We start from the raw sequence: 24,841 nt of genomic DNA on the forward strand, positions 1-24,841 counted from the left end.
TCCCACTGTGTGTAGAAATGATGGAGACGCCCCCCGATAGGGAGGGGAGAAGTCTCCAGCATGAAGGGAGCCCAAAGGCTCAAACCGGAATTGTCAAAAAGACAGCCCAGGCTTTGCCGGAGCCTGGACCTTAGCTTGTTGCTGTTGCTGCTGCTGCAGCCGCTTCGAAGGAGGCTGAGAGAATGCAGGAGTAGTTTTCTGTGGATACCTCCGGAGAGGGATCTTGTATTGCTGGGCCGGAGGGGTCTTCGCACCAGAGAAGCGAAGGACTGCTCGTGCTCCGAGAGGCGCTTAGTGGCCGCTTCGATGGAATCATCAAATAGCTCATTACCCACGCAAGGGAGATTGGCTAGACGATCCTGGAGTTTCGGATCCATATCAACATTTCTGAGCCAAGCGAGGCAACGCATGGCGATCGCAAAAGCCATGACTCTCGAAGACAACTCGAAGGCATCATAGGCCACCTGGAACATATAGAGCCGGCTCTGGGAGAGAGTCTCCTCAAGGAGACAAACTCCTGACGACGAGAATCCGGCACGTCCGCCCAGAACGAGTGGAGGGCTTCCACACAGAACCGGAGATAGGACGTAAAGATAAAGTTATAGTTGAGGACACGGTTCGCCATCATCGAGTTTTGATAAAGACGGCGACCAAACTTGTCCATCGTATGGCCCTCCCGCCCCGGCGGAACGGCAACGTACACCTTCGAGGTGTTGGACTTCTTCAAGGAAGACTCAACCACTAGGGATTGGTGAGAAAGCTGAGAACTCTCGAATCCCTTATGTGGAATTGTCCGATAGCGAGACTCCAACTTGGAGGGAATAGCTGGGATCGCATAAGGGGTCTCTAGGTTCCGCAGGAAAGTTTGCAGGAGAACCTGGTGCAAAGGCAAGCGGAGCACTTCACGGGGGGGGGGGGGGGGATGAGAAACCCCCATCTCCGCCAGGAATTCCTGGGTATAACGGGACTCCGACTGGAGGTCCAGGTTCAAAGCCTTGCCCATATCAGCAATGAAACGAGTGAAGGAAGAGTTTCAAGAAGAAGACTCATCTTCAGGAGGGGATCCTGAACAAGATCTCGGGGCAGCAGAGAAAGAGGGAGAAATCTCCCTCGAATAGCAAACCGGAGCCTCGGAGTCCCGAGAATGGGAAATTGAGAAGGCTTGGCTAAAGCACCTCGGAGGCGTCGAGGAATGATCCCTCACAAGATGGGTTGGAGAGGACCCCGGAGTCCGAGGGACCCTCATGCGGAGCCCCGGAGAATACGGGGCAAAGAAAAATTCTTCCGCTGGCTTTGAAGATCCTCGGGAGGCAGCCCGGTGCCTCGAGGGAGAATGCACTGTAGAGTCCAGCTTGAGGACAAGGGTGTGTTTGGAGGGTTTCGCGGTCGGAGACCTGCCTCAAAGAGGTGGGGAAGACAGCAACCTTTTAGGAGGAGCGAACCTTGATAAAGTAGCCGGGGAAAAATGGGACCCCGTAAAGTCACAGGTCCCAAATCTAGGGACGAAGAATCGCTCGAGAGAATCCTGCGAATTTTACGTGTGCGACCCCGAGGCTCAAGCGAAGTACGCTCAGGCTGGTCAGAAGGGTGGGTCGAGACCGAGGTCAAAGGCGTTGAGGCTGGGACCAGTTGGCTCATCTCCAAGGAAAGCTGCGAGGTAAGGATTGCCTTAAGCATGTCCTCGAACATCGGCACCAAGATCAAGGGAGGTTGGTTCTGGGGTGCAGCACTGCACTCCTTCGGGGGCGACCTCGAGGAAGAGTATTCCCTACATGAGGAGGCACGCTTAGAATGATGTCTCGAAGAGGCCGACGAAGCAGCACTCGCATGAGACTCCGAGGTAGGCTTCTTTGCCGGCACACCTGAGGAGGCAAGAGGAGACTTACCCAAGACCGGGGTAGTAGGAGGAACCGAGGCCGAGGTCTTCGAGGTCGAGGGTGACTTTGAGCCAAGGCCCCCAATACCGGGGCCGAGCTCGAGGCCTGTCCCCGGATCCATAGGGCCAAACAGTTGAAGAATCTTGGCCACTCACCAACGAAGAGCACGCGGTTGCAAAGTCGCACAACGCGGACACGACTCAGCGCAGTGCTCCGCACCCAGGCACTCTACACACCAACGATGGGGATTGATGATGGAGATAACCCGGTTGCATTTAGTACAGTTTTTGAACCCGGAGCGAGGCCAGGACATAAGCAAAAGGACGGCCGTGGTCTCGCGAGGCCAAGCGGCCAGAGCAAGACCAAAGGCCCGGTCGAAAATACACAAAAGAAAATAACAAATACGCAAGCACAGAGACTTCAACGAAAACAAAAAAGAAAGCCGCGGTGCAAGAGGGACAACGAGATCGCGAGTAGCAAGGGAGCAGTGCTTCTGGCTCCGCGGAAAACATTGAACTGAGGCCACACTGAGGAGACGCATGCCCTAGACCGGGTGGGAGGGGCACGTGCGCATGCGCGGGCCAATCGCAAACTTGAAGGTCTTCAAGCAAGTCTGCTTGCAAAAATGTCCGCTAGGGGGCTCCGTCGGTGACGTCACCCACATTTAGAGAATATGCTGCCTGCTTGTCCTGGGATAATGTTTTTTACGTTGCTCTCATTACTACCATCACATCTTGTCTTTTGCTGGGGGTGGCCTCCATATTTGTCCTTCATACATATGATACTCTCACCTTCCAATTTAAAACACCCAGAAACATATTGTTTAAATTTCTTAGCAAGGATTATTTTTCCTGCTATAGTAAGATGTAGCCCATCAGTATAACATAGCTTGTCTTTCAATGTATTTCCCCCATCTTCCTATGTACCTAAAGCCTTTTTGATGACACCAGGCTTTGAGCCACCTATTGAAGTCCTTTGTGTTTTTAACTCTTTCCTTTTTTAAGTCCTCCCTAGCTCCCGAAAAGCTTTCTGTACTCTATGCCCAAATGGATAACATCAGCTTTCGAATTATTAGTTCTTCCTTAATTATAGACAGAATTTGTTGGGTACTCCTGGTAGCTGAGGATCCTAGGAGACACTTCACTATTTTAGGCTTAGACTTGTGTTTCAAAGTTAATTCCCCTGATGATGGAATACCCAAAAAACAATACTTTTCTGGATTGAGCTCTCTTACTTTTCCTTTGTGGGTGCTTTTCTTCATGAGTTACCTTCACTGGTTCCGGTTCCATTTCAGTTCTTTTTTGAGCACTGTAATGCTCAAATGGAGGAAAAGAATTCTGTAGGTGCAACTATAAGGGCAGATGTTTCTGTATCACATGTCGCAGTCTACTTGACCCTACTGTGATCCATTTATTCCTTGACTGTATTATTCTTTGAAGCAGTGGTAACAAATTGGTATGACTCTGTGGAGTGATAGAAGCTGCTTTGATTGCATCTAATTCCTTACAGAGCTCCTCCTTAATACTAGAAATCTGAAGACAGTTGGTATGATTCTGTGGAGTGATGGAAGCTGCTTTGATTGCATTTAATTCCTGCTTAAGATTACAGAGCTCCTCCTTAATACTAGTAAGCTGAAGACAGATGGGGCAAGCCCTAAGTCTCCAGATGTGTGCCTTAAAGCACCACAATGATTGCACTGAATAAAAGTAATCCTGCTGACTAATCATTTACTCAAAATAGATGACTTTAAATTTAGGGAATTACTGAAGACACAATTATTTTCTAGATATTTTTGAACAGAATTAACATCTCAATATGTCTTTATAAATGATAACGTTTTGTTTATATTCAGTAACTGAATTCATTTTTTAATGTTTTTAATCATGACTCAAAATGGTATCCCTGACCATTTTTTTACCTGTAAACCATCCTGAACTAAAGGGATGTGAAAGTATATAAAATTTTATTATTATTTATTGTTACTTAATATCCTAACTTTAGTTGAAATTGAGAGGTTGACTCAGGTACTTAACTTAGGTCAGTGGTCTCAAACTCAAAGCCTTTGCAGGGCCATATTTTGGATATGAAGGTACTTGGAGGGCCACAGAAAAAATAGTTCATGTCTTATTAAAGAAATGACAATTTTGCATGAGATAAAACTCTTTATAGTTTATAAATCTTCCCCCTCCCCGAAGGCCTGCATGTTCCCCCCTTCTTTGCAGCATCCTCCAGCTTCCCCCCTGGCCTCCCGGTCTTAGTTTCAGCTAATTACCGCAGCCTGCAGAGAGGATCGCTGGTGCTGTAGTGTTCCCTGCAGGCTGTCATCGGCCTCCGCAGCACATTCCCTCTGCCACGGTCCCGCCCCTCCTCTGACATCAGGGGCAGGTTCGCGGCAGAGGGAACATGCTGCTGAGGACGACGGCAGCCTGCAAAGATCGTTACAGCACTGGCAATCCTCTCTTCAGGCTGCGGTAATTATTTGAAGGTAAGAACGGGAGGCCAGTGGGGAAGCCGGAGGATGTTGCAAAGAACGGGCAGCACTAGTACAGACAGTACTAGTATAGGCTGCGGGCCGCAAAATAGTATCTGGCGGGCCGCATGTGTCCCCCGGGCCACGAGTTTGAGACCACTGACTTAGGTGTTCTGCTCATCTACATGTAATTCCAAAGCTTGATTAATGTGAAGCAAATTCAAGATTGTCTCACAACTTTCAGTGAACAACCATTGTACATCCATACAATGGTTATGCCACTGCAGCAGAAGAGAGATCAATTATCAAGAGGTGCTTTGCACTGACAAATAAGCCCCAAAAAAGAGAAGACAAACCACCTAAACCAGAAGAGTATTTCATTAAAGTAAGGCAGCCCTTGTTTCTCTAATGCTAGAAGCTGCTTAGCTTCATGTCTCAAAAGATAATTAAGCTATATCACTGTAAGAAAATAATACAGGTGTTATGCTTTTACTGCACAGAATCCTAGACTGTTCCTCCCTAAGCAAAGAGCTGCCCTGTTCTTTGAAAACATGCTTTAGATGAGAGAATGTGTATCAAACTTACGATCTCAGCTCCCCATCAAGGTCTTGCTGCCGTAGCCTTTTGAAATCTGCATTAAGAGCTTGATGGTTTTCTTCTGATGTATCATAGAAGCCTGGTGCGGGTTTCTTTTCAAATGGAATTTCTGCATTATAGTCCACCCCTCTCTTTTTTTTTCTCTTCTTCTGAATCTCAATCCCTGCAGCTCGAAGTTCCCTCCTCTTCTGAAGAGCAGCAAGACGCCTAAAGAACACAGTAAAGTGATCAAAGATGAAACTGACCCAAGATCCTGCCAATAGGAAATGCAAATCATTGATTTCAAAACTCCTACTTTTGGATAAAATGTATCATGTTCTGTCAAATCTCAAATCACACTGTCCTACATAAGATGTGAATTAAAGGTGGACACATTTAACATTATCAGATTCATTACTGATCACGTCTTGAATATTAATACCCATTGGAACAAACATTTATCACAAGAGGATAAAATTAAGTTTAGAGACATAAAACACTATAGACAAAGCTTTCTGAGAAGGATATTATATGATGAACAATTCACATTAAAACAAAAATATCCTGCTCTAAATAATACTGTCCATTATGGAGGAAAACTAAAATGTCTATTTTTTTGTGTGTGTGTCACTGTGCTGTAGTACACCACCTTGGATGAATCTTTTTGTAAAGATGGTTAATAAATCTCTCTAACTATATACTAACATCCAAAGTAAGAAACCAACTCAGCAAAGGGAAACAATATATACTGCTACAATTTGATATCTAGGCAGTGTTTAATTCAGTAGACCACTCACTCTTACTTCTCAAATTAAATGAACTAGGAATACAGGGTATTTTACTACAAAGTCTGGAAAGAGGACAAGAAATCCCAGCAACGGAAGGACAACTGTAGTGTTCCACATGGCTCTCCGCCACTATCACCTGCGCTGTTACATCTATTTGAGAGCACTGGGAAATAATCTGTCCTCGACACAGGATCTCATCCTCTTATGCAGATATCTTCATTCTATGCACAGTCAAAGAATCCTTTGATGACACCTAAATTACTTGCAAAATACTCCTAAATGATTTGCAAAATACAATCGATGACCTAAGTATATGGACGATAAAAAAACTTCCTCAAACTAAACAAATCAAAGATGAGAATAATTATGATTCGGAGACTATAACCCTCTACCTAGCACAGAACTAGAACCGTGAGAGATTAAAGATAGTAAATTCCTCTAAAGTACTGGGAGTTACACCAGACTTGAATTTAACCTTCAACACACACATCACATCACTAGTGAAAATATTCTTCTTTAGGATGAGACAACCAAGGACAGTAAAACCAGTCCTAACCCAGACCAGTTTCAGGCCTAATATGTAACTCATATTGTGGCATTACAGAAAAAGAATGCAAAAGACTACAACTACTACAAAACACTGCCGCCAGACTAATCTTCAAAAAGAATCAGTATGATAGGGCAAGTCCGTTCTTAGAAAAACTGCACTGGCTACCGGTGAAAAAGTGAATCCAATTCAATATAGCCTGCATGGTTCATAAAGCAATCTATGGAGAAAACTCAGATGGACTAACCTCTGATTAAAACCCTCACTCCTCCTTCAATTCATGAGTATCGTAACATTTCAAACTATCCTTCCCATCACCACAACAAGTTTGGCAGAAAAAGATGTTTGAGGCCACCTCTTATCTGGAACAAACTGCCAACAAACCTAAGACAACCCACCACTTATCTAGATTGCCAGAAAAAAAATTAACATGTATCTCTTCTTTCTATAGACATTCTCCTACCCTTCTCTTTTTTTTTTTTTTTTAGGAATGAGAGGATGAACAAAATGATGGATAAGATCCAGAGGCTAAATCTGTTATACAAATAGAACAGCTTAGTTTTGTGGCCATTTGGCTACCAAGAAAAAACCCAAACCAAAACCTAAAACTGAAGTCCTGAGGAGACTACCGCTTGTGGGAAGGGTTATGCATGCTCAGAATAAACTTTGTGTGCCCGACTCAACATTGCTTGTTAAGTGAAAATGTACATTTCCATTACATGAAACCTACCTTGCTTCTTCTAACTGCTTCTCTCTGGCTTTCCTTTTAGCCTTCTTTCCCTGTGTGTTGGCCAGACGAGCTCTTGCCTCTGAAAGCATCTCAAGTTCATCTGTTAAGCAATAAATTTTCACTTTAAAACATCACTGGCAACGAATGGATGTTTAGCAAGAAAGATTAGGTCCTTACCTCAGTAATCTTCTTTCTTGTAGATATGTCTAGCAGTCCTGAACACTAGTACAGTATCTTGCATCTGAATTAGCATGTTGCTTGCAAAAAAACTGTCAATCGTGTTTTCCAACTCCACTTCTTTCCCAACAACTGCTCCTGTCCCCAAAGCAATCAAGTAGCACTGTAATAAAAGACATAACAGGAAGAAGGAAAACAGGGAAAACTCCCCAACACTACAATTTTGTTCTGTTCTTTAACAAACCAGACCCAAGGTAGAGAGGGAGAGAATGCAAGTCAAAGCAGATGGGCAGGATGTAAGGGCACAGGAAGGGGCTGAAGGTAAGGGAGAGAGGTGTTTGACCTATGGAGGGAAGGGAGAGAGCAGCAGGACAGGTAACTGGAGGGAAGGGGGGAGAGGTGCTACACCTGTGAAAGGGGGACTGCTGGAGGGGAGGGGGAAGAGGTGGTGTATCTGTGGAAGGGGGCTGCTGGAGGGAAGATAGAGAGATGCAGGACCTGTTGGGGGAGGGGATGAAGGGAAGAGATGGAAAAAGAGATGCCATATTAAGTGGATGAAGAAAGAGGGAATGAAATACTGCACACAGCAGACAGAAGGAGACACACAGGGTGGTATTAGAGGGGAAATAATAGACATGGAGGAGATAAGGTACAGGGACATGTTCTTATGGTGTTGTACTTCATGAAAGGAGTGGCTTCATGGGATTTTGGTTTAATTTATGTTTAGCTATTATGTATTTGGCATCTGTGTTCTGTGTGTGTGACTGAGGTATTCTGATAGGATGAATTTTCTATATAGCATTAAGTTTTCCTGATAGTAGAGGGGATATTGTGAGGGGAGACGGGTTTTGCTGATCCTTTTTCTGTATTTGTGATTTATAAAATGACAATTGTATAGAATATTGTTTCTTTTTATACTTTAATAAAATGATTTCAATATAAAATCATCACTATTCAAAGCTTGTGCGGATGGGATCAGACAGAGTTCACGGAGATGGGGTGTGGACAGAGATAGAGTTCCCAGGGATGAGGTTGGGACAAATGTTTTCCCTGCATCATTGTTCATAACTAATAAGACTATACAGCGCATCCGCAATTTAAATCACCCCAGAGAGGAGCATTTGGGGATCTTCCCCATCTATCGGTTCTGAGGCCCAAAACCCAAGACAGGCGAATATGACAAGCATGCTCCACAAAGGAAGATGCAACTGCTGACTTTATCCCCAGGGCCAAAGCTCCAAGGAGGCCAAACAGGTTGAAAAGGTAACGGCGAAAGCTAGAAGGATGCTAGGGTGCATAAGGAGAGGTATGACCAGAAGGAAAAAGGAGGTACTGATGCCCCTGTATAAGACTTTGGGGAGACCTCATATAGAATATTGTGTACAATTCTGGAGGCTGCACCTTCAAAAAGGTATAAAAAGAATGGAGTTGGTTCAGAGAAAGGCTACTAAAATGGTGTGTGGTCTTCATCATAAGGCGTATGGGGGACAGACTTAAAGAGGGGAGATATGATAAGAGATGTTTAAATATATAAGTGATATAAATGTGCATGAGTCAAATCTCTTTCATTTGAAAGGAAGCTCTGATGTTAGAGGGGTGATAGGCTCAGGAGTAATCTAAGGAAATACTTTTTTACAAAAAGGGTGGTAGATGCATGAAACAGTCTCCCGGAAGAGGTGGTGAAGATAGAGACTGTGTCTGAACTTAAGAAAGCCTGGGATAGGCACATGGGATCTCTTAGAGAGAGGAAGAGATAATGGTTACAGTGGATGGGCCATTTGGCCTTTATCTGCCGTTATGTTTTATGTTTCTAAATTGATGCTTGAGAAGCAAGTCTATTTTGCGGTCCTGAGGATCCTTTATTACCCCTCAATCACTATGAAGGGAGGATTGTTTCGGCTGAACAAACAGCTGGAAATCTTGTGCCATAGGATACAACATGGCCATAGTTTTAGCCACTCAAAGGGATCCCTCTTGCCAACTCACAGTGGTTGGTGACCAGCTTAGTGATGTGTAGACGTGAGGGAAAAAATGTAGAGCCACAGAACTGCTCATAACTGAGCATTGAGAAGAGGAAGCTGGCGGGACTTCCAACGTTAACTCTTTCAGTGAGGTGGAAATAACACTCAAAAGTGAAGAGGCCTGGAACACCCGATGTACTTTGGGGTCTTCCCCCTGATCCAGGTTTGCCATCATCTCTTGATCGCTGCCCTCCTGGAAAGAAGATGACTCTGCCAAGGAGACTTCATCTTCGGATAAAAGTGGCATGGAATTGGGCTTGTTATTCACCTAGTCAGTGACAGAATAAATTTCCTAGCCCAAGTGTGTGTCCTCATTTGGTCAGGTGCCTGTTGAGAGGAGAACCCCTGTGTCGCCACCACTGGTGCGCTAACAGATGCTGAGGATCCTTTGCAGTTCAAAAAAGCATTCCACATAAGGCTCATAAAATCTAGGGTGAAGCCTTGTACTGGGGGTCTCTCCAACCCTGGCACAGAACCCCTGCCAATCCTTCTGAGTTCCATGGCCCCATTGCACCTGCTCTTGGGCAATACAGATTCAGAGGGTCCTGGGAAGGGTCTCTTCCCCTGGGGATGCACCTCCTGCAGATCCCCAGTCATAGAGGACTCAGAGGATGCCAAGCCCGAGGTTTCCGTTCCTCCGCCAGACATCCATGGCAAACCTGAAATGATATAGGAGGAAAAAAGCCTGGAGTCCATCCCAGTAAATTTTGAGAAAATTCAAGGTGTTCTGAGGCAGATAGAAGCAAAAATAAAAAAGATAATTTAAAATCCAAGATGGCCGCCACCAGAAAAATTGCACCAAAAATAGCCCATGGAGATCTCCCTGAAGGAAAGAAAAATCACAGGTAAAGGGGTTTTAGAGAAGGGGAGCTGGGCTCTGGGGTCAGAAACCCTCAAATTCAACTTTGAGGCCCCTCCCTCATTTTACCCATAGGCTTCAATAGTCTTACTCACTGTGCCACATGGTGCCTGCCTGCTTCAGCATAGGATTTAAGCTGGAATCAAGGGAAAATAAATCTGCCTCATAGATTTGCTGGACGAACCTGGTCTTCTGGCTGCCAGTCGTACCAAGGTTGGACTGAACTTCAATCCCTGGAAAACTGCACAGTGAAAAGGGGAGAGGACCACACAGCCTGCCCACTGTAAGTCCCGGCCAAGCCGGGAAGAAGCCCAAACAGCCTGCACTCAAGCTCCTGATTGAATCAGGGATGCGGGGAGCTAAGCAGAGATCCCTAAGCTATAAAAAATACCAGCAGGCTGGCTAGCTAGGTGTCCCTGAAAGGCTGATCCTGCTAGCAGCAAATTTCTACTGTGCAAGTCTGTCTTCCCACCGTGGAAACCTCCGAACACCAAGCCTCCAAAGAACACTGAGAAAAAATACCTGAAAATAATAAAACTGCAGAGCAGATCAAAAACACTTCTGAGCAACTTGCTTGCAGAAAACAAACAGAGGGGGCAGGAGCAGCTCCCTGGGAAGGAGGTGGAGTTGGAAAACATGATAGGTAGTTTTCTGCAAAAAACTTGCTAGTTCAGATACAAGACAATAGAGTTGAGGACCACTAGACACAATGCACTAAAAGCCATTTTAATGATTACAGTCAGATTCTGTAAAGCACTTTCACACTCCTGGACTCCCTACAACCACTGTCTGGTATTTCTGGCCAACTACCACACTTCAAAATAACATTCCACTGATACATTATCATACAAGCATATCAAAGCCCAATCCCTCTTTTCCTTTCATACATCCAATGTTAAGGGCAAATCTTTTTAAAGCTAGAGTAAAAAAAAAAGAAAAAGCAATAATTTTATTTTTAAAGCATAAGGCAGTATATTAATTAATTTGCTGGTTGTATCTCTAAAACAGTACTAAAAAACACTTAAACCCATAGACCAGTTACCAAAGCATAAGCAAATACTGGGTTTAGTCAAGTCCTAGAAAAATAGATGCCTGTGCCAGGATTTTTTAGATTGAAGACAACCAATTAAAGGCAGGGCAGAGGACAAACAAGAGGCAGGGGCAATGATTCTCAACGTCTGAACACCAGGTCACAGAGAAGCCACATATAATAATTAATATCTCCGATAGACAACTGTTTGATCTAGAAACAGCTATGCTTTCTAGGGGGCTGTCCTTTGTCCCTACTTCAAGATTAGGTTTCTACCTTCGATAATATTCTTTCTGTTAGTCCCTGTAGGATTCCATATGCTAGGTGTCCAATCCCAACCCTCAATCTGGGAGCTGCAGAAATCCAACACTTTTCTGAGCACATGCTCCACCCCCTTAGACTGAGAGCTAGAAACAAATCCAGTTTCAGTTGAGTCCCAAAGCCAAGTAACATACCTGAATAATACATGACAAGGGGGTATGGGGGAAGATCCTCAGCAACACAAACAATTTCTCAACTGGTTTGCTCTGCAAAACATGAAACAAATAATAAATAAGACACAAAGGCAATGCAGCAAAACATTGAGAAACAATATAAAACTAACCTGAAACGTGCAACAAGCACCCACATGAGACAGCCTTTAGTAAATCATACTCACAGAAGTGGAAAACTGCTCACAAGATCCGTCAACTGGCTGGAAAGACTTCAAGCCTGCAAGGAGAACAATTGAGGCTATTCTAAATAACTGAATGTACACAGAGAAGGCAGATCGAAGGAATCCTACAGGGACTAACAGAAAGAAGATTATGGATGGTAGAAAACTAATCTTCCATTCTGTTACGTCACTTCCAAATTCCATACGCTAGGTGACGTACCAAAGCAATGGTAACAGCTAAGGAGGGACAGAAGAGCCTGCCCTCAACACCAAGGTCCCAAAAGTGGCATCAGAATGAACCACTACAGCCACTCTGTATGGAGAGGACCAAGTAGCTACCCTGCAAATTTCATCATGATGAACCTCATGAGACTCCGCCCACAATGCAACCACACTTTAAGCGAAATCAGCGACTACTTGGTCATTCAAATCCATCTAGATAGCAAGGACTCAGGACACCAGCCGCCCACGATGAGGTGCAGCAGTCAGGAGAAAAAGGTGATTAGACAACCTGAAATCATTAGTCCTCTCCAAATAGTGAAGCAAGACTCTCTGGATATCCAACTTGCATAAGATTTGATCTTTGCACTCCAAACCTGTGGAATGAAATGCAGGCAAACAAACCTCCTGGTTGACATGGAAGGTTGATACCACCTTCGGCAGAAAGGAAGGTACAGAATGGAGGACAATTCCTGCATCCATAATAAGGAGAAAAGGTTACCTGCACGAAAGAGCCTGAAGCTCTGATATTTACCTTGCCAAGCCAAAGACAAACAGAAAGACAGTCTTGACCATTAGATCCAGAAGAGAAGCATCCTTCAGTGGTATGAATGGGGCCTCTACAAGGCCCTATGATGTTAAGATTCCACAAAGAGAAAAGAAGACGCAAGGGAGGTTGCAAACAAAGTGCCCCTCTCATTAACCTGGACACATCTGGATAAGCAGTAAGCGAACTAGCACCTCTGCGCACTCTAAAACATGAAAGACCTGCAACCTGAACTTCAAGGGAGGCCACTGCTAAACCTTTTTCTAGGTCTGCCTGAAGAAAAACCAGGACCACCGAAATGGGAGCCCTCTCAGACTCCATTTGATCTTTAGCACACCACCGCTGGAAAGCCTTCCAGGCTTTGGCATAAGAAACCATAGTAGAGGGTTTCATCAAACACAAAAAAAGTCAAGATAACTATATCTGAAAAACCACACTTCATCAAGGCTTAGAGCTCAAGAGTCATGCTATAGGACCAAAGTGCCATGGGTTCTCCATGGGCACCGGGGCCCCTGACTGAGAAGATATCGACGAAGAGGGAGCTGGAGTTTCTCATTCCGCTGAAGATGGACGAGATCCGCATACCATAGATGACAAGGCCAGTCTGGAGCTTCTAGAATCACCGGGCCAGGATGTGTTGGTATCTGGTAGAGGACCCAACCGACCAGAGGTCATGGAGGGAACACATACAGGAGCTCGTGAACCGGCCAGGGCTGAACCAAGGCATTCGGCCCTAGGCTTCCTTGCTGTATTCATCGACTCTGTTTATAGGCGATTTATCAAATAAAATTGAACAAAAATAAAAAATTGAACTTGACTGAAAAAGTGCCTGGCCTTCGAGTTCTCTGCTGAAGCCATCAAGTCCATATAGGGTTGATCTCAGCACCATACAATGACAGAAAGCACAGTTACTTACCGTAACAGGTGTTATCCAGGGACAGCAGGCAGATATTCTTGACTGATGGGTGACGGCACCGACGGAGCCCTGGTACGGACAATTTTAATCACAATCTCTCAGATACATAGAACAATCCATCTGGCGTGTCACAAGGATCACCGCTATCCCCTCTGCTCTTCAATGTTTACATGTCCCAGCTGGGGATAAAACTATTTAGCTATGCTGACGACTTCACGATAAATATCCCATTCACCAACTCTGTCTCAGAAGTCACCCCCAAAGCAACAGAAGTACTAAATCGGATGGAGCAATGGATGACTGAATTCAGACTAAAACTAAACTCAGAAAAAAACAAAATTTTTCATAGCATCGCCATACTCACTCGACCCTAAAGCACCAGTGTGCATCAATAACCTTAGTTATCCCATTCAACCCACCATGAAGATATTGGGAGTAACACTGGACCAGAACCTGACCATGAAAGACCAGGTAGGCTCCTTGATCAGAAAAATCTTTCTCACCCTCTGGAAGTTTCGGTCCATCAGAGCTTACTTTGATGCCTCATCATTTCGAATTCTAGTACAATCCCTTATACTGAGCCAACTCGATTACTGTAACATCGCCTACTTGGCACTCCCCTAGAAGTATATGTGATGATTGCAACTAGTTCAAAATGCAGCGGTTAGAATACTTTGTGGACTGAAGAAGTTTTATCACGTGACACCTTCCTATCGACTTTTACACTGGCTGCCGATGGAGGCACGTGTGAAATTCAAGTTTTGTTGTTTTTGCTTCAAGGTACTCTATGGCTTAGCCCCTAAATACATAACAAACCTCTTCTCTTTCACAACCAACAGACACAAGCGAAGCTCACACCCAAACTTTGTTTCTCCACCGGTTAGAGATTGCAAATTTAAAAGTCATCACCAATATCTTCTCGCACATCAAGCAGCATTATGGGGTAAAGACTTTGAACAACTACTCGTGCCTACTACCTATGGAGAATTCAGGAAACCCCTAAAAACACATCTGTTCCTGAAATACTTAGGAAACCAACCTATTCAATCTTAGTCCCCAACAAACGACCGCAAGAACTATCAATCACTAATTCTGTACTTTGTTTATTCATTCTCAGTAACATTTCTAATCATTGTAAATCATGCATAGAACTTCACAGACCTGCAGTATATAAACTGTTATTATTATTATTATCTTTGGCACAGATTTTCATATTCAGTTTTCTTCCATTTTTCTACCTCCATCTCAAATTTATCTATCCAGCTCTTTCCCCTCTCCTTCATCCATGTGAAACCATCTCTTCCATTTCCCTCCATGTGCACTCTCTTCCCTCTTTTCTCCCTCCATCCATGTGCACCATTTCTTCCTTCTCCCCATCCTTCCATCCATGTGTACCATCTCTTCCCCATCCTTGTGCACCATCTCTTCCCCTTTCCTCCATTCATATGTACCATCTCTTCCCCTACCCTCCATCCACATGATACCATCTCCTTCCTCTCCTCTGCCCCTCCCATTCAGCATCTCTCCCTTCTTTCTCCCTCCCTCCCTCCAACTCCACTAAATGTCCTCCCTAGCCAGTTCTGAAGCACCACTCAATACAAAAATTACAAGGAGGTCATTGGAACAGGAGCAATATTCTTGTGCTGCCCACAGCCTCCTCTGCATCATTCCTTTGCTGCGGAATGTCCAAGAGGAAACAGGAAGTTGCTGGGTGGGGTGGGGTGGGGTGGGGGAGGGTTGAACCATGGCAAAAGAACAGAACAGTACAGTGGAAGCCAAGGCAGTGCTGGAGAATTGAAGAACAGTGGCTTAGGCACTTTTGTCCTTTACTACCTGTTCCTTCTGCTCCAGACTGACATTGCACGTACAGTTCTAGGTCTCAGGAAGCCGACACCAACACTCTGTGCTGGGGAAGGGCCTTGAATGTCTGCGTGTGCTCAAGGCTTGCTGGACTCCTTTGAGAATCCCAAAGAGGACACTTAAGGCCCTTTAGCACAGAGAATCGGCGCTCCGAGTCAAAGAATTGTAAGTGCGATGTTGGTCTGGGGCAGGGGAAGCGGGTAGTGGAGGATAGGAATGCCGGTCACTGGGGTGGGGAGGAACACAATAATGCCGGTCATCAGGGGAGAGAGAGTGTTGGTCATCGGAGGGTGGCAGACAGCACTCCTGGCCATCGGTGGGGGTGGAGGATAGTAGTGCCAGGCATCAAGGATGGGGTAAGGTGGAAAATGTCAGAGCTGGTCATTGGGTAGGGAGGGGAGTAAAAAAAGCACCATCATAAAAAAGGAGGTTCAAATATAAATCGAGACCCCCATTTGTGGGCCATTATTTGGCCCCAAAATCTCAGTTTATATTCAAGTATATACAGTAATCTCATTACTTTGCAATTTCACTTTAAATTTTGTGATTTTTCAAAAAAGGGGCATTTTCAAAGAGCTTTTGCAAAAACAAAAAAGAGTCATCTAGAAACATTTTTGAACCAGCTCTGTCAGAACCAGCATGTTTCAAACCTCCTGATAATGTTGGTTTTGTTTTTCAAAGCAAGCAAACAGTGCCTGAAAATAAGGGTCAAAGCTCATAGAAGTTTCTATGGTAACCGCATACGTTAGCATCCAAATGTGATAGTTCTTCAAGTTGTACTTGTTATATGACTACTATTTTGCATATGTATAAGGAAAATATTTGATAGAGTTGGTCCATGGTGATATTGCCACTACCAGTTCAAGAATTTTGAACCAGCAACTTCATTACCGTAGATGTCACACCCGATAGTCGTGCAATGCCAGCCACGGGTAGGTTTCTTAGTTCAGGTTTCCAAGCCTGCTGTCTTGGTTTTTTTGTTGAGGTTCCAAAGCCTTGAGCGGATAACTGTCTGGATCCTAAGCCAATGATTGAGCAGCTTAACCTACATTCCCAAGCCTAAAGTGGGTATCTTCTATTGGTTCCCAAGAAGAAGTTCTGACTGTCTTTATTCTTCCATTGCCATTTTATTGAATTTATGAGTCACATTTGCCAAAACAGTTTCTTAAAACTGATATTGTCGCCCAGATGATGTAACTGATGGAGTAGAGAGCATGGTAATGAGATGCTGTTCCAGCACCCAATATAGTACTCCTCCGAAATTCACAGGGGTTCCGTTCCAGGAACCTCCGCAAATTTCTAAAAACCGCAAATAAGGTTTTTCGCCTGTCAAAGGGCAGGAGAAGGCAGCTAGGGCACCAGAGAGTGCAGGAAATCAATTGCGGTATGCTTTGACTGCCTCTTCCTGTTACTAAAGTCAGGTTACACCAATCAGGAGCTGCTTTGACATGCCAGATAGCGTGTCAAAGCAGCTCCTGATTGGTGTAACCCTGACTTTAGTACAAGGAAGTGACGGTTGGAAAATACCATGAATTACTGAGTCCGCAATTTGCGAACAGCGAGTTCACGGGGGTTTACTGTAAATGTCTTTCAGGCCAGTAAAATGAATTTCCTTTTGAAATCGCAGGGGTAATACTAGTTAAAAAACTAATGGAAGTCAGAAAATGCTTGGATCCAAAAGAGTAAACTGACCTCACATTCAAAATAGTAACCTAACCATGGACAATGACCAACAATTTCTAAGTCACTCAGAAACGTGAAACTCTGGTATAGGTTTCTGGTATAGGTTCCATTTTAGAACCTCTATCCACTATACTTGATATTTATCTTAAAGACAGAGTTCCTTTGGCTTCTTCTTATGTACTTGACTCAGCTAATATGATAAACATTCTAGCACAATATCATGACATACCCTCACATGCTACACTTATCACTTTGGATATACAGTATCAGCTCTGTATACCAACGTTCCACAGAATGCCGCAGTAGCAATTATCAAAGAAGAATTATTGGCATTAGATTTGTCTCAACACAGGATTGAACTCTTGATCCAATTAGCACATATTGCATTAAGCATGAATTATTTTCAGTTTGATATGCAGTATTATAAACAAATCAAGGGCACGGCTATGGGGGCAAAAATGGCCCCGTCTGTGGCTTACCTGTATGTATCCAAATTTGAGAAAACCTTTCTATACACATCAACATATTGGAAAGATTTTTTACTTTGGAAACGGTACATCGACAATATTTTTGCGGTATGGATAGGATCACCTACAGATCTTCCAAAATTTTTGGAGTGGTTAAATTCATGTGATAGTAATATGCAATTCACCATGTGTACAGATTCAAGACAGGTGTCATTTCCAGATATTCAGATTTGTTTGTACCAAGGCAGGTACTACTATTTTTCGCAAATCTACAGATAGAAACAATTTACTGGAGTACAGTAGTTTTCATCCCAGGCATTTAAGAAATAACATCCCTGTAGGGCAGTTTTTACGCCTTTGGAGACTTTGTACTACAGTTCAAGATTATGTCCATAAGGCCAACGACATGAAAACACGATTCATACAAAGGGGGTATCCACCATCAGTGATTAAAAAAGCATATAAGAGAGGGCTATATGCTAATAGATCTTTACTATTGAATCCATCTCCCAGAGAAGAGGAGGACACTTTAGTATGTGTCCTTCCATACTCAGTCCGGGCATTTGATATCAAATGGATCATCAAGAAACACTGGGGGGTTATGCAATACCATAAGGCATTTCAACAAGTACCTAGATTTGCATTTTTTAAACAATGCAATCTCATACAACAGCTGGTACATTCCCAGTTTGTTAAACATCTCCCTGAACGAACATTAGGGCAACATACTCCATGTGGACACTGTAAGATGTATAAACATAGTGTCACTTTGCAGCAAATGTCTATACATTGTAATTGTTTAAGCAAAGTCAAATCCCCTGCCACGGATTGTGATTCTAGACAAGTGGTGTATGTAATTCAATGCCCGTGTCATCTACTGTATGTGGGATGCACCACACGAAGTATTAAGACCCGTATAGGAGAACATATCAGCAGGATCCGCACCGAAGTGAGAGGCCCCTCTGGTTCAACACTGGTTACAACATCAGCATGCAGTCACAGATCTTAAATTTTCTGTACTCAATGTTATTAATCTAACCAGAGGAGGAGACATTGCCCATATACTTTGGAAACAAGAACAGAAATGGATTTTCACTCTTAACACGTTACACCCTAATGGCCTCAACAGCGAAATGGAATGGATTGCCTTCATGTAAAATGATCATTCAGTGACATAGGTTTTTATTAACACATTCATTTACAGTGATCACATCATAACATTTTAACCATGTTCATTTATTTGCCTTGATTGGATGATAAAAAACATTTTATGGACTCATTTAGTAACAGCATTTGGACAAAAATAACTGGTTACGTGTATTAATGACGTCAGTCATAACTCTGACATTTAGGGAGCTCCTCCCCCATTTTACATTTAAACTGGAGAGCTGCCGTTGTGGTTCCTCTGGCAGTTGAAATCTTTTGCACCGACAGCGTTCTTCGACGATATGTATCTTACAGTGCCTCCCCTCATGAAATAGCCTTTAAAGTTTATTTAGACATTGTCGTAGTGTGGATAGTGATATCTTTCCTCACAAACCGGCCCTTTTATATACAGTGGTGCCTCACACAACGAACTTAATCCGTTCCAGGAGCAAGTTTGTTATGTGAAACGTTCGTTGTGTGAAATGCGTTTTCCCATAAGAATACATGTAAAACAAAATAATTCGTTCTGCAGCATAAAATATGCTAAGATGACATAAAAAAAGATAAATTTTTGGTTATTATTTTTATTTAGATACATCTAAAAACATAATTGTTTTTTAAAACAACACACATTTTTTAAATTTAAAGACAGACTAAGTAGAGTCTAATTTTACAGTGAGAGGGCAGAGTCTCAGCGGCAAAAACTGGGACTTAACTGTTCATTTTTTTTTTTTTTTCTACCGTGTTTCCCCGATGATAAGGCAGGGCCATCAAATAAGACAGCCCCCCCTTTTTAGAAAAAAATGTAAAATAAGGCACCCCCCCGCAAATAAGCCACCCACCGATACCTGCGCTTACCCGAATCGGGTGGTACGGTGGGTGACTCCGTGTAGTCCCTGGCACCCCCGACACGATCGGGGCAAGAGGGAGCTCAAGCCCTCTGGCCCCCCCGACTCCCCGACACGATCGGGGCAAGAGGGAGCTCAAGCCCTCTTGCCCCCCCCGACTCCCCGACACGATCGGGGCAAGAGGGAGCTCAAGCCCTCTTGCCCCCCCCCCGACTCCCCGACACGATCGGGGCAGGAGGGAGCTCAAGCCCTCTTGCCCCCCCGACTCCCCGACACGATCGGGGCAAGAGGGAGCTCAAGCCCTCTTGCCCCCCCGACTCCCCGACACGATCGGGGCAAAAGGGAGCTCAAGCCCTCTTGCCCCCCCGACTCCCCGACACGATCGGGGCAAAAGGGAGCCCAAGCCCTCTTGCCCCGCCGATTCCCCAACTCCCCGACAATATCGGGCCAGGAGGGAGCCCAAGTCCTCCTGGCCACGGCGACCCCCTAACCCCACCCTGCACTACATTACGGGCAGGAGGGATCCCAGGCCCTCCTGCCCTTGACGCAAACCCCCCCTCCCCCCAACGACCGCCCCCCCCAAGAACCTCCGACCGCCCCCCCAGCCGACCCGCGACCCCCCTGGCCGACCCCCACGACACCCCCAACCCCCTTCCCCGTACCTTTCTGTAGTTGGCCGGACAGACGGGAGCCAAACCCGCCTGTCCGGCAGGCAGCCATCGACGGAATGAGGCCGGATTGGCCCATCCGTCCCAAAGCTCCGCCTACTGGTGGGGCCTAAGGCGCCTGGGCCAATCAGAATAGGCCCGGGAGCCTTAGGTCCCTCCTGGGGGCAGGGCCTGAGGCACATGGTCGGGTTGGGCCCATGTGCCTCAGGCCCCGCCCCCAGGAGGGACCTAAGGCTCCCGGGCCTATTCTGATTGGCCCAGGCGCCTTAGGCCCCACCAGTAGGCGGAGCTATGGGACGGATGGGCCAATCCGGCCTCATTCCGTCGATGGCTGCCTGCCGGACAGGCGGGTTTGGCTCCCGTCTGTCCGGCCAACTACAGAAAGGTACGGGGAAGGGGGTTGGGGGTGTCGTGGGGGTCGGCCAGGGGGGTCGCGGGTCGGCTGGGGGGGCGGTCGGAGGTTCTTGGGGGGGGGGCGGTCGTTGGGGGGAGGGGGGGTTTGCGTCGAGGGCAGGAGGGCCTGGGATCCCTCCTGCCCGTAATGTAGTGCAGGGTGGGGTTAGGGGGTCGCCGTGGCCAGGAGGACTTGGGCTCCCTCCTGGCCCGATATTGTCGGGGAGTTGGGGAATCGGCGGGGCAAGAGGGCTTGGGCTCCCTTTTGCCCCGATCGTGTCGGGGAGTCGGGGGGGCAAGAGGGCTTGAGCTCCCTTTTGCCCCGATCGTGTCGGGGAGTCGGGGGGGCAAGAGGGCTTGAGCTCCCTCTTGCCCCGATCGTGTCGGGGAGTCGGGGGGGCAAGAGGGCTTGAGCTCCCTCTTGCCCCGATCGTGTCGGGGAGTCGGGGGGGGGGCAAGAGGGCTTGAGCTCCCTCTTGCCCCGATCGTGTCGGGGAGTCGGGGGGGCAAGAGGGAACCAGGCGGAGAGAGGGCAGTTAAGCGCAGTGCCTGCGCGGAAGGATGCAGCTCGGGCGACTTCGTTGTGTGAAACGAAGTTCGTTGTACGGATCAAGACATAAAGTTCGTTGTGCGCAGCGTTCGCTGTGCGAGGCGTCCGTTATGCGAGGCACCACTGTACTTTGTTTTTTAGATGTTGCTACATCACGAAGCTAAAAACTTTCACAAGCATTGAAAAGGACTCTTACTACATTTATGATAGGGTCTCCTGAAGAAGAAATCTAAACGGGGCCACGTAGAGACCCCTAACCCTTCATAAAGCTAAGTCACTATGTCATAACTTATTCATTTCAAAGTGATGTTTGTTTGACAATATAAGAAAGAAAGAAAGAATCTTCATACATGTATTTGAAAGACTGTAACAATCTTTATTTATTTATTTTTGTAACCACCCTTGGAGCGTGACCAGCATTTAAACAGTTGCAATAACTGGAAGGCAAACTCTGGTTCATCACTAGGGCGGTGCGGTCCCCCCTTGAAGAGTTTCACGTTTCTGAGTGACTTAGAAATTGTTGGTCATTGTCCATGGTTAGGTTACTATTTTGAATGTGAGGTCAGTTTACTCTTTTGGATCCCAGTAAAATGAATTAGCAGGGCCTTGTGAGTACATTAACTTTATCAAGTCATCATTTTCTTCCACTGATACTTCAACAACGTTGCCAATTTGTTATTGTAAATACAAGCAATATAATAACCAGGAAGCAGTCGTGATATTCTCAAGTCCAGCACTGTAGAGTACTTATTGGAAGCTCTGGCAACAAAGTAGGTACAGTAGTATCATTTGACAGTTTGCTCACACTAACGGTGTTTGAGTTGAGTGGTACGAATTGATGATGTTCTAGCTATTGTGCTGTTTTCTTGCCATACTTCTTGAAATTTCTTGTTTTCATTGACTTCTCTGCGGACAAATTTGTATTTAATGAAATTGAACAGGTCTTTTGTGTCAATATTTGATGTTCTTCGAAAGCTAGCTCTAGCTGTTAATCTTTTCATTGTTCCACCAATTTCGTCACAAGGTGATTTTCCATGGCTTGTACCAAAAATATTCCATTGTGCTTCAATATTGAAATCACTTTTCTGATTGCACAGGTTGACAAAATTTTTGTAGTTCTTCTATTGGGCAGCTGAGCCATCACTAAAATAGTGGATTCTGCTAACTTTCAATTTTGGTTTTCAAAACTCAATCACCTTTTGAATAAATACGTGAACAAATATTGAGTCATGTTGCATGGTAAAGAGATATGATAGACATTGTACAAGTTCCATCTGTTAAAAATTCCTCATTTAACTCGAGTATATTATTTACCTTTATCAAAGAGTTCTGAAGCAAATCAAAAAGATCCACAAGAGCTGGAAGGTCCCTTAGATGTCTCAGCAATTTTGGAGTAGTGATTAGCTCCACTCTTGTAGTAACATTTACGGCGGAGCTTGACAAGATGGCGGTTCGAAGCAGCATCCTTCCGCCCCTAATCCCTCTATCCTTTCTCGCCCTGACACCAACTACCACCAGATCTGCCCACAGACATAAACTATCCTTCCCCTCTCTACACGGCATCCTCCACGCAGGTAAACTGGGTAGATCCCTCCTCTCCAAAATCACCGGCCTCTGGAACGACCTCACTGTCCTGCTGCGGAACCTGGACTCCCTCCAACTATTCCGAAAACAACTGAAAACCTGGCTTTTCTCTAGCATATAATAATCTCTTCTCCTGATTACATCCCCTCTTTTTATGCTTTGTAAACTCTTTCTCTTCTCATATTTTTTAAACTCTGTAAACCGTGTCGAGCTCCACTTCAGTGGAGAAGATGCGGTATATAAACCTAAGGCTTAGTTTAGTTTAGAGTGCTTTTTACTTAACCAGAAATGGTTAAAAGAAAGTCTAAGCGCCTGGGATTGTCGGGCGAGCGATTACCTACAGTCGGCCCGATGGATGAATTTGTGCAGCACAGCCATAGGACGCAGCAGTATTCAGAGGGTAATATCTCGGCTGGAGGGGAAGCGCTGGCTGAGGCGTCTCTCCCTTCTTTTGAGGGTGTCAATCTCTCTCCGGAAGAACGGAGCCCTCCGGTTCGACCTAATGCGGCAAAAGTGGAAGCTGGGGTAGCGGGAGAGGAGCAGCTGACGTCGAGCCATAATCAGAACGCCTTCCTGCTTTCCCGGCAGGGCGAAGTTCCTGGAGCCAAGTGGAAGCAGGGAGACAGTGCAGTTCCATCTGAGCAGCCGCGAGGAGAAGAGAACCGGATAAAAGTTATTACAGGATTATCTGCAGCAAACGCAAGTACTTTGGTTTTAACAGGGGCAACCAGAACTGAGTTTTTGCCCTTAACTAAACCTAAAGTTTTCAATATGGAAACAATTTGGGAGGCTATTTCTAACCTCCAGATGGTTTTGGGACACCAGATTCAGCAACTCTCTCAAAATTGTTCTGCAATACTTTCAGAAAATTTGGATTTGAAGAATAGAATTTCGGTATTGGAAAATCTAATCTAATCCTTAGGTTTGTATACCGCATCATCTCCACATTCGTAGAGCTCGGCGCGATTCAAATGATTGTGACACCAGAGTAAAACCAGTGGAAGCGCAAGTACTAACTTGGGTAAAAGATAGTGCAAGTTTACATTTCAAACAAGAAATGGTGGAAAACTCCATTAGGAGAAGCAATTTGCGGATTATCAATTTTCCAAAATTATTTTCCATACCGGCAAAAGATATGTTTAAGCATTACCTAAGTGAAGTATTGAAAGTACCTAATTCCTCACATCCACCTCTCTCTAAAATATATTATTTATCTATGAGACTTAGGTCTCAAAGTTCTAATCAGCAGAATTTATCTGCAGATATTTTGAATTTAACTGATTTCCTAAAGAGGTCAGAAACTGAGACTCAGGTTCCAGCCACATTATTAGTACAGTTTGCTATCAATTCAGATAGGGAATGGATGTTAAAATTATTTTTCAAATATAAAGATATTCCCTTTTTGTCAAATATTATAAGAATGTATCCAGATGTTTCTCGTTCGACACAGAGGAGAAGGAAACAATTTCTCATACTGAGACCTAAGGTGGTTCAGTTGGGGGCGACCTTTGTTCTGAGGTACCCCTGTAAATGTGTAACGATTTATAAAGAGAACAGATATGTTTTTTTTTTTTTAACTGCAGCAGCTATCTAAATTTATTGCTTCTCAGGATAGTAAGTAATAATTAATTCTGATTCTCAATCCGTTTTGATAAGGGAATGTTCTATGGCAGTCGAGCCTCCTTTTGATTTTCCTGATATGTTTGTTAAATTTCAGCAAATGCAGCACCATCTCCAGTGATTGTGGACTAACTATATTGTGTATTTAAGAATTTTACTTGAAATATTTGGAATAAATGATAATTTTTAATTTCACGATATTTTTTCTTGTGTTTTGATTGTCAAAATTATAAAACGAATAAAGAAATATAAATAAAAACATTTGCTTTGACACCAGATAAATAATGGCTATTGAATTTGTTTCTCAGACAGAGAGGAACTTTTTCATGGTTTAAAAATTTGTGTTTTTTCTGATGATTCCCGAGAAACTAAAAAACATAGAAAACAGTTTCTTTTATTGAGACCAGGGGTACTTCCGTTAGGGGCTACGTTCATTCCGAGGTATCCATGTTTTGGTTTTTTTTTTTTTTAAATCCGATCCATTTAACTGCATTTCTGGCAGCTAAGAGGATTGAATTTCAACCACCAATATAGAAAGGCTATTTAGATTTTGTTGTTGCTTTTTTTTTGTTCTAGTACTAGATATGTCTGTGTTTTAGATCAGGTTTAT

At 44.5% G+C, this 24,841-nt stretch overlaps 1 protein-coding gene across 3 annotated transcripts in view; it reads right to left on the minus strand.

Annotated features, from left to right (window-relative positions):
- CDC5L (cell division cycle 5 like) overlaps window positions 1-24,841 on the minus strand; it is a 175,799-nt gene that overhangs the window by 104,809 nt on the left and 46,149 nt on the right. For 2 of the 3 annotated variants that reach the window (XM_033935886.1, XM_033935887.1), the window contains exons 5-6: window positions 6,989-7,088; window positions 4,933-5,151 (exon numbers count right to left, since the gene is read on the minus strand). In XM_033935886.1, coding sequence (XP_033791777.1) covers window positions 4,933-5,151; window positions 6,989-7,088 — 319 coding nt within the window. Of the gene's footprint in view, window positions 1-4,932; window positions 5,152-6,988; window positions 7,089-11,733; window positions 11,753-24,841 lie in introns of those variants that run through there. The other variant, XM_033935888.1, reaches the window with a different exon arrangement.

The sequence above is a fragment of the Geotrypetes seraphini genome, chromosome 3 (genome assembly GCF_902459505.1).
Source record: "Geotrypetes seraphini chromosome 3, aGeoSer1.1, whole genome shotgun sequence".
Lineage (NCBI taxonomy): Eukaryota > Metazoa > Chordata > Amphibia > Gymnophiona > Dermophiidae > Geotrypetes > Geotrypetes seraphini.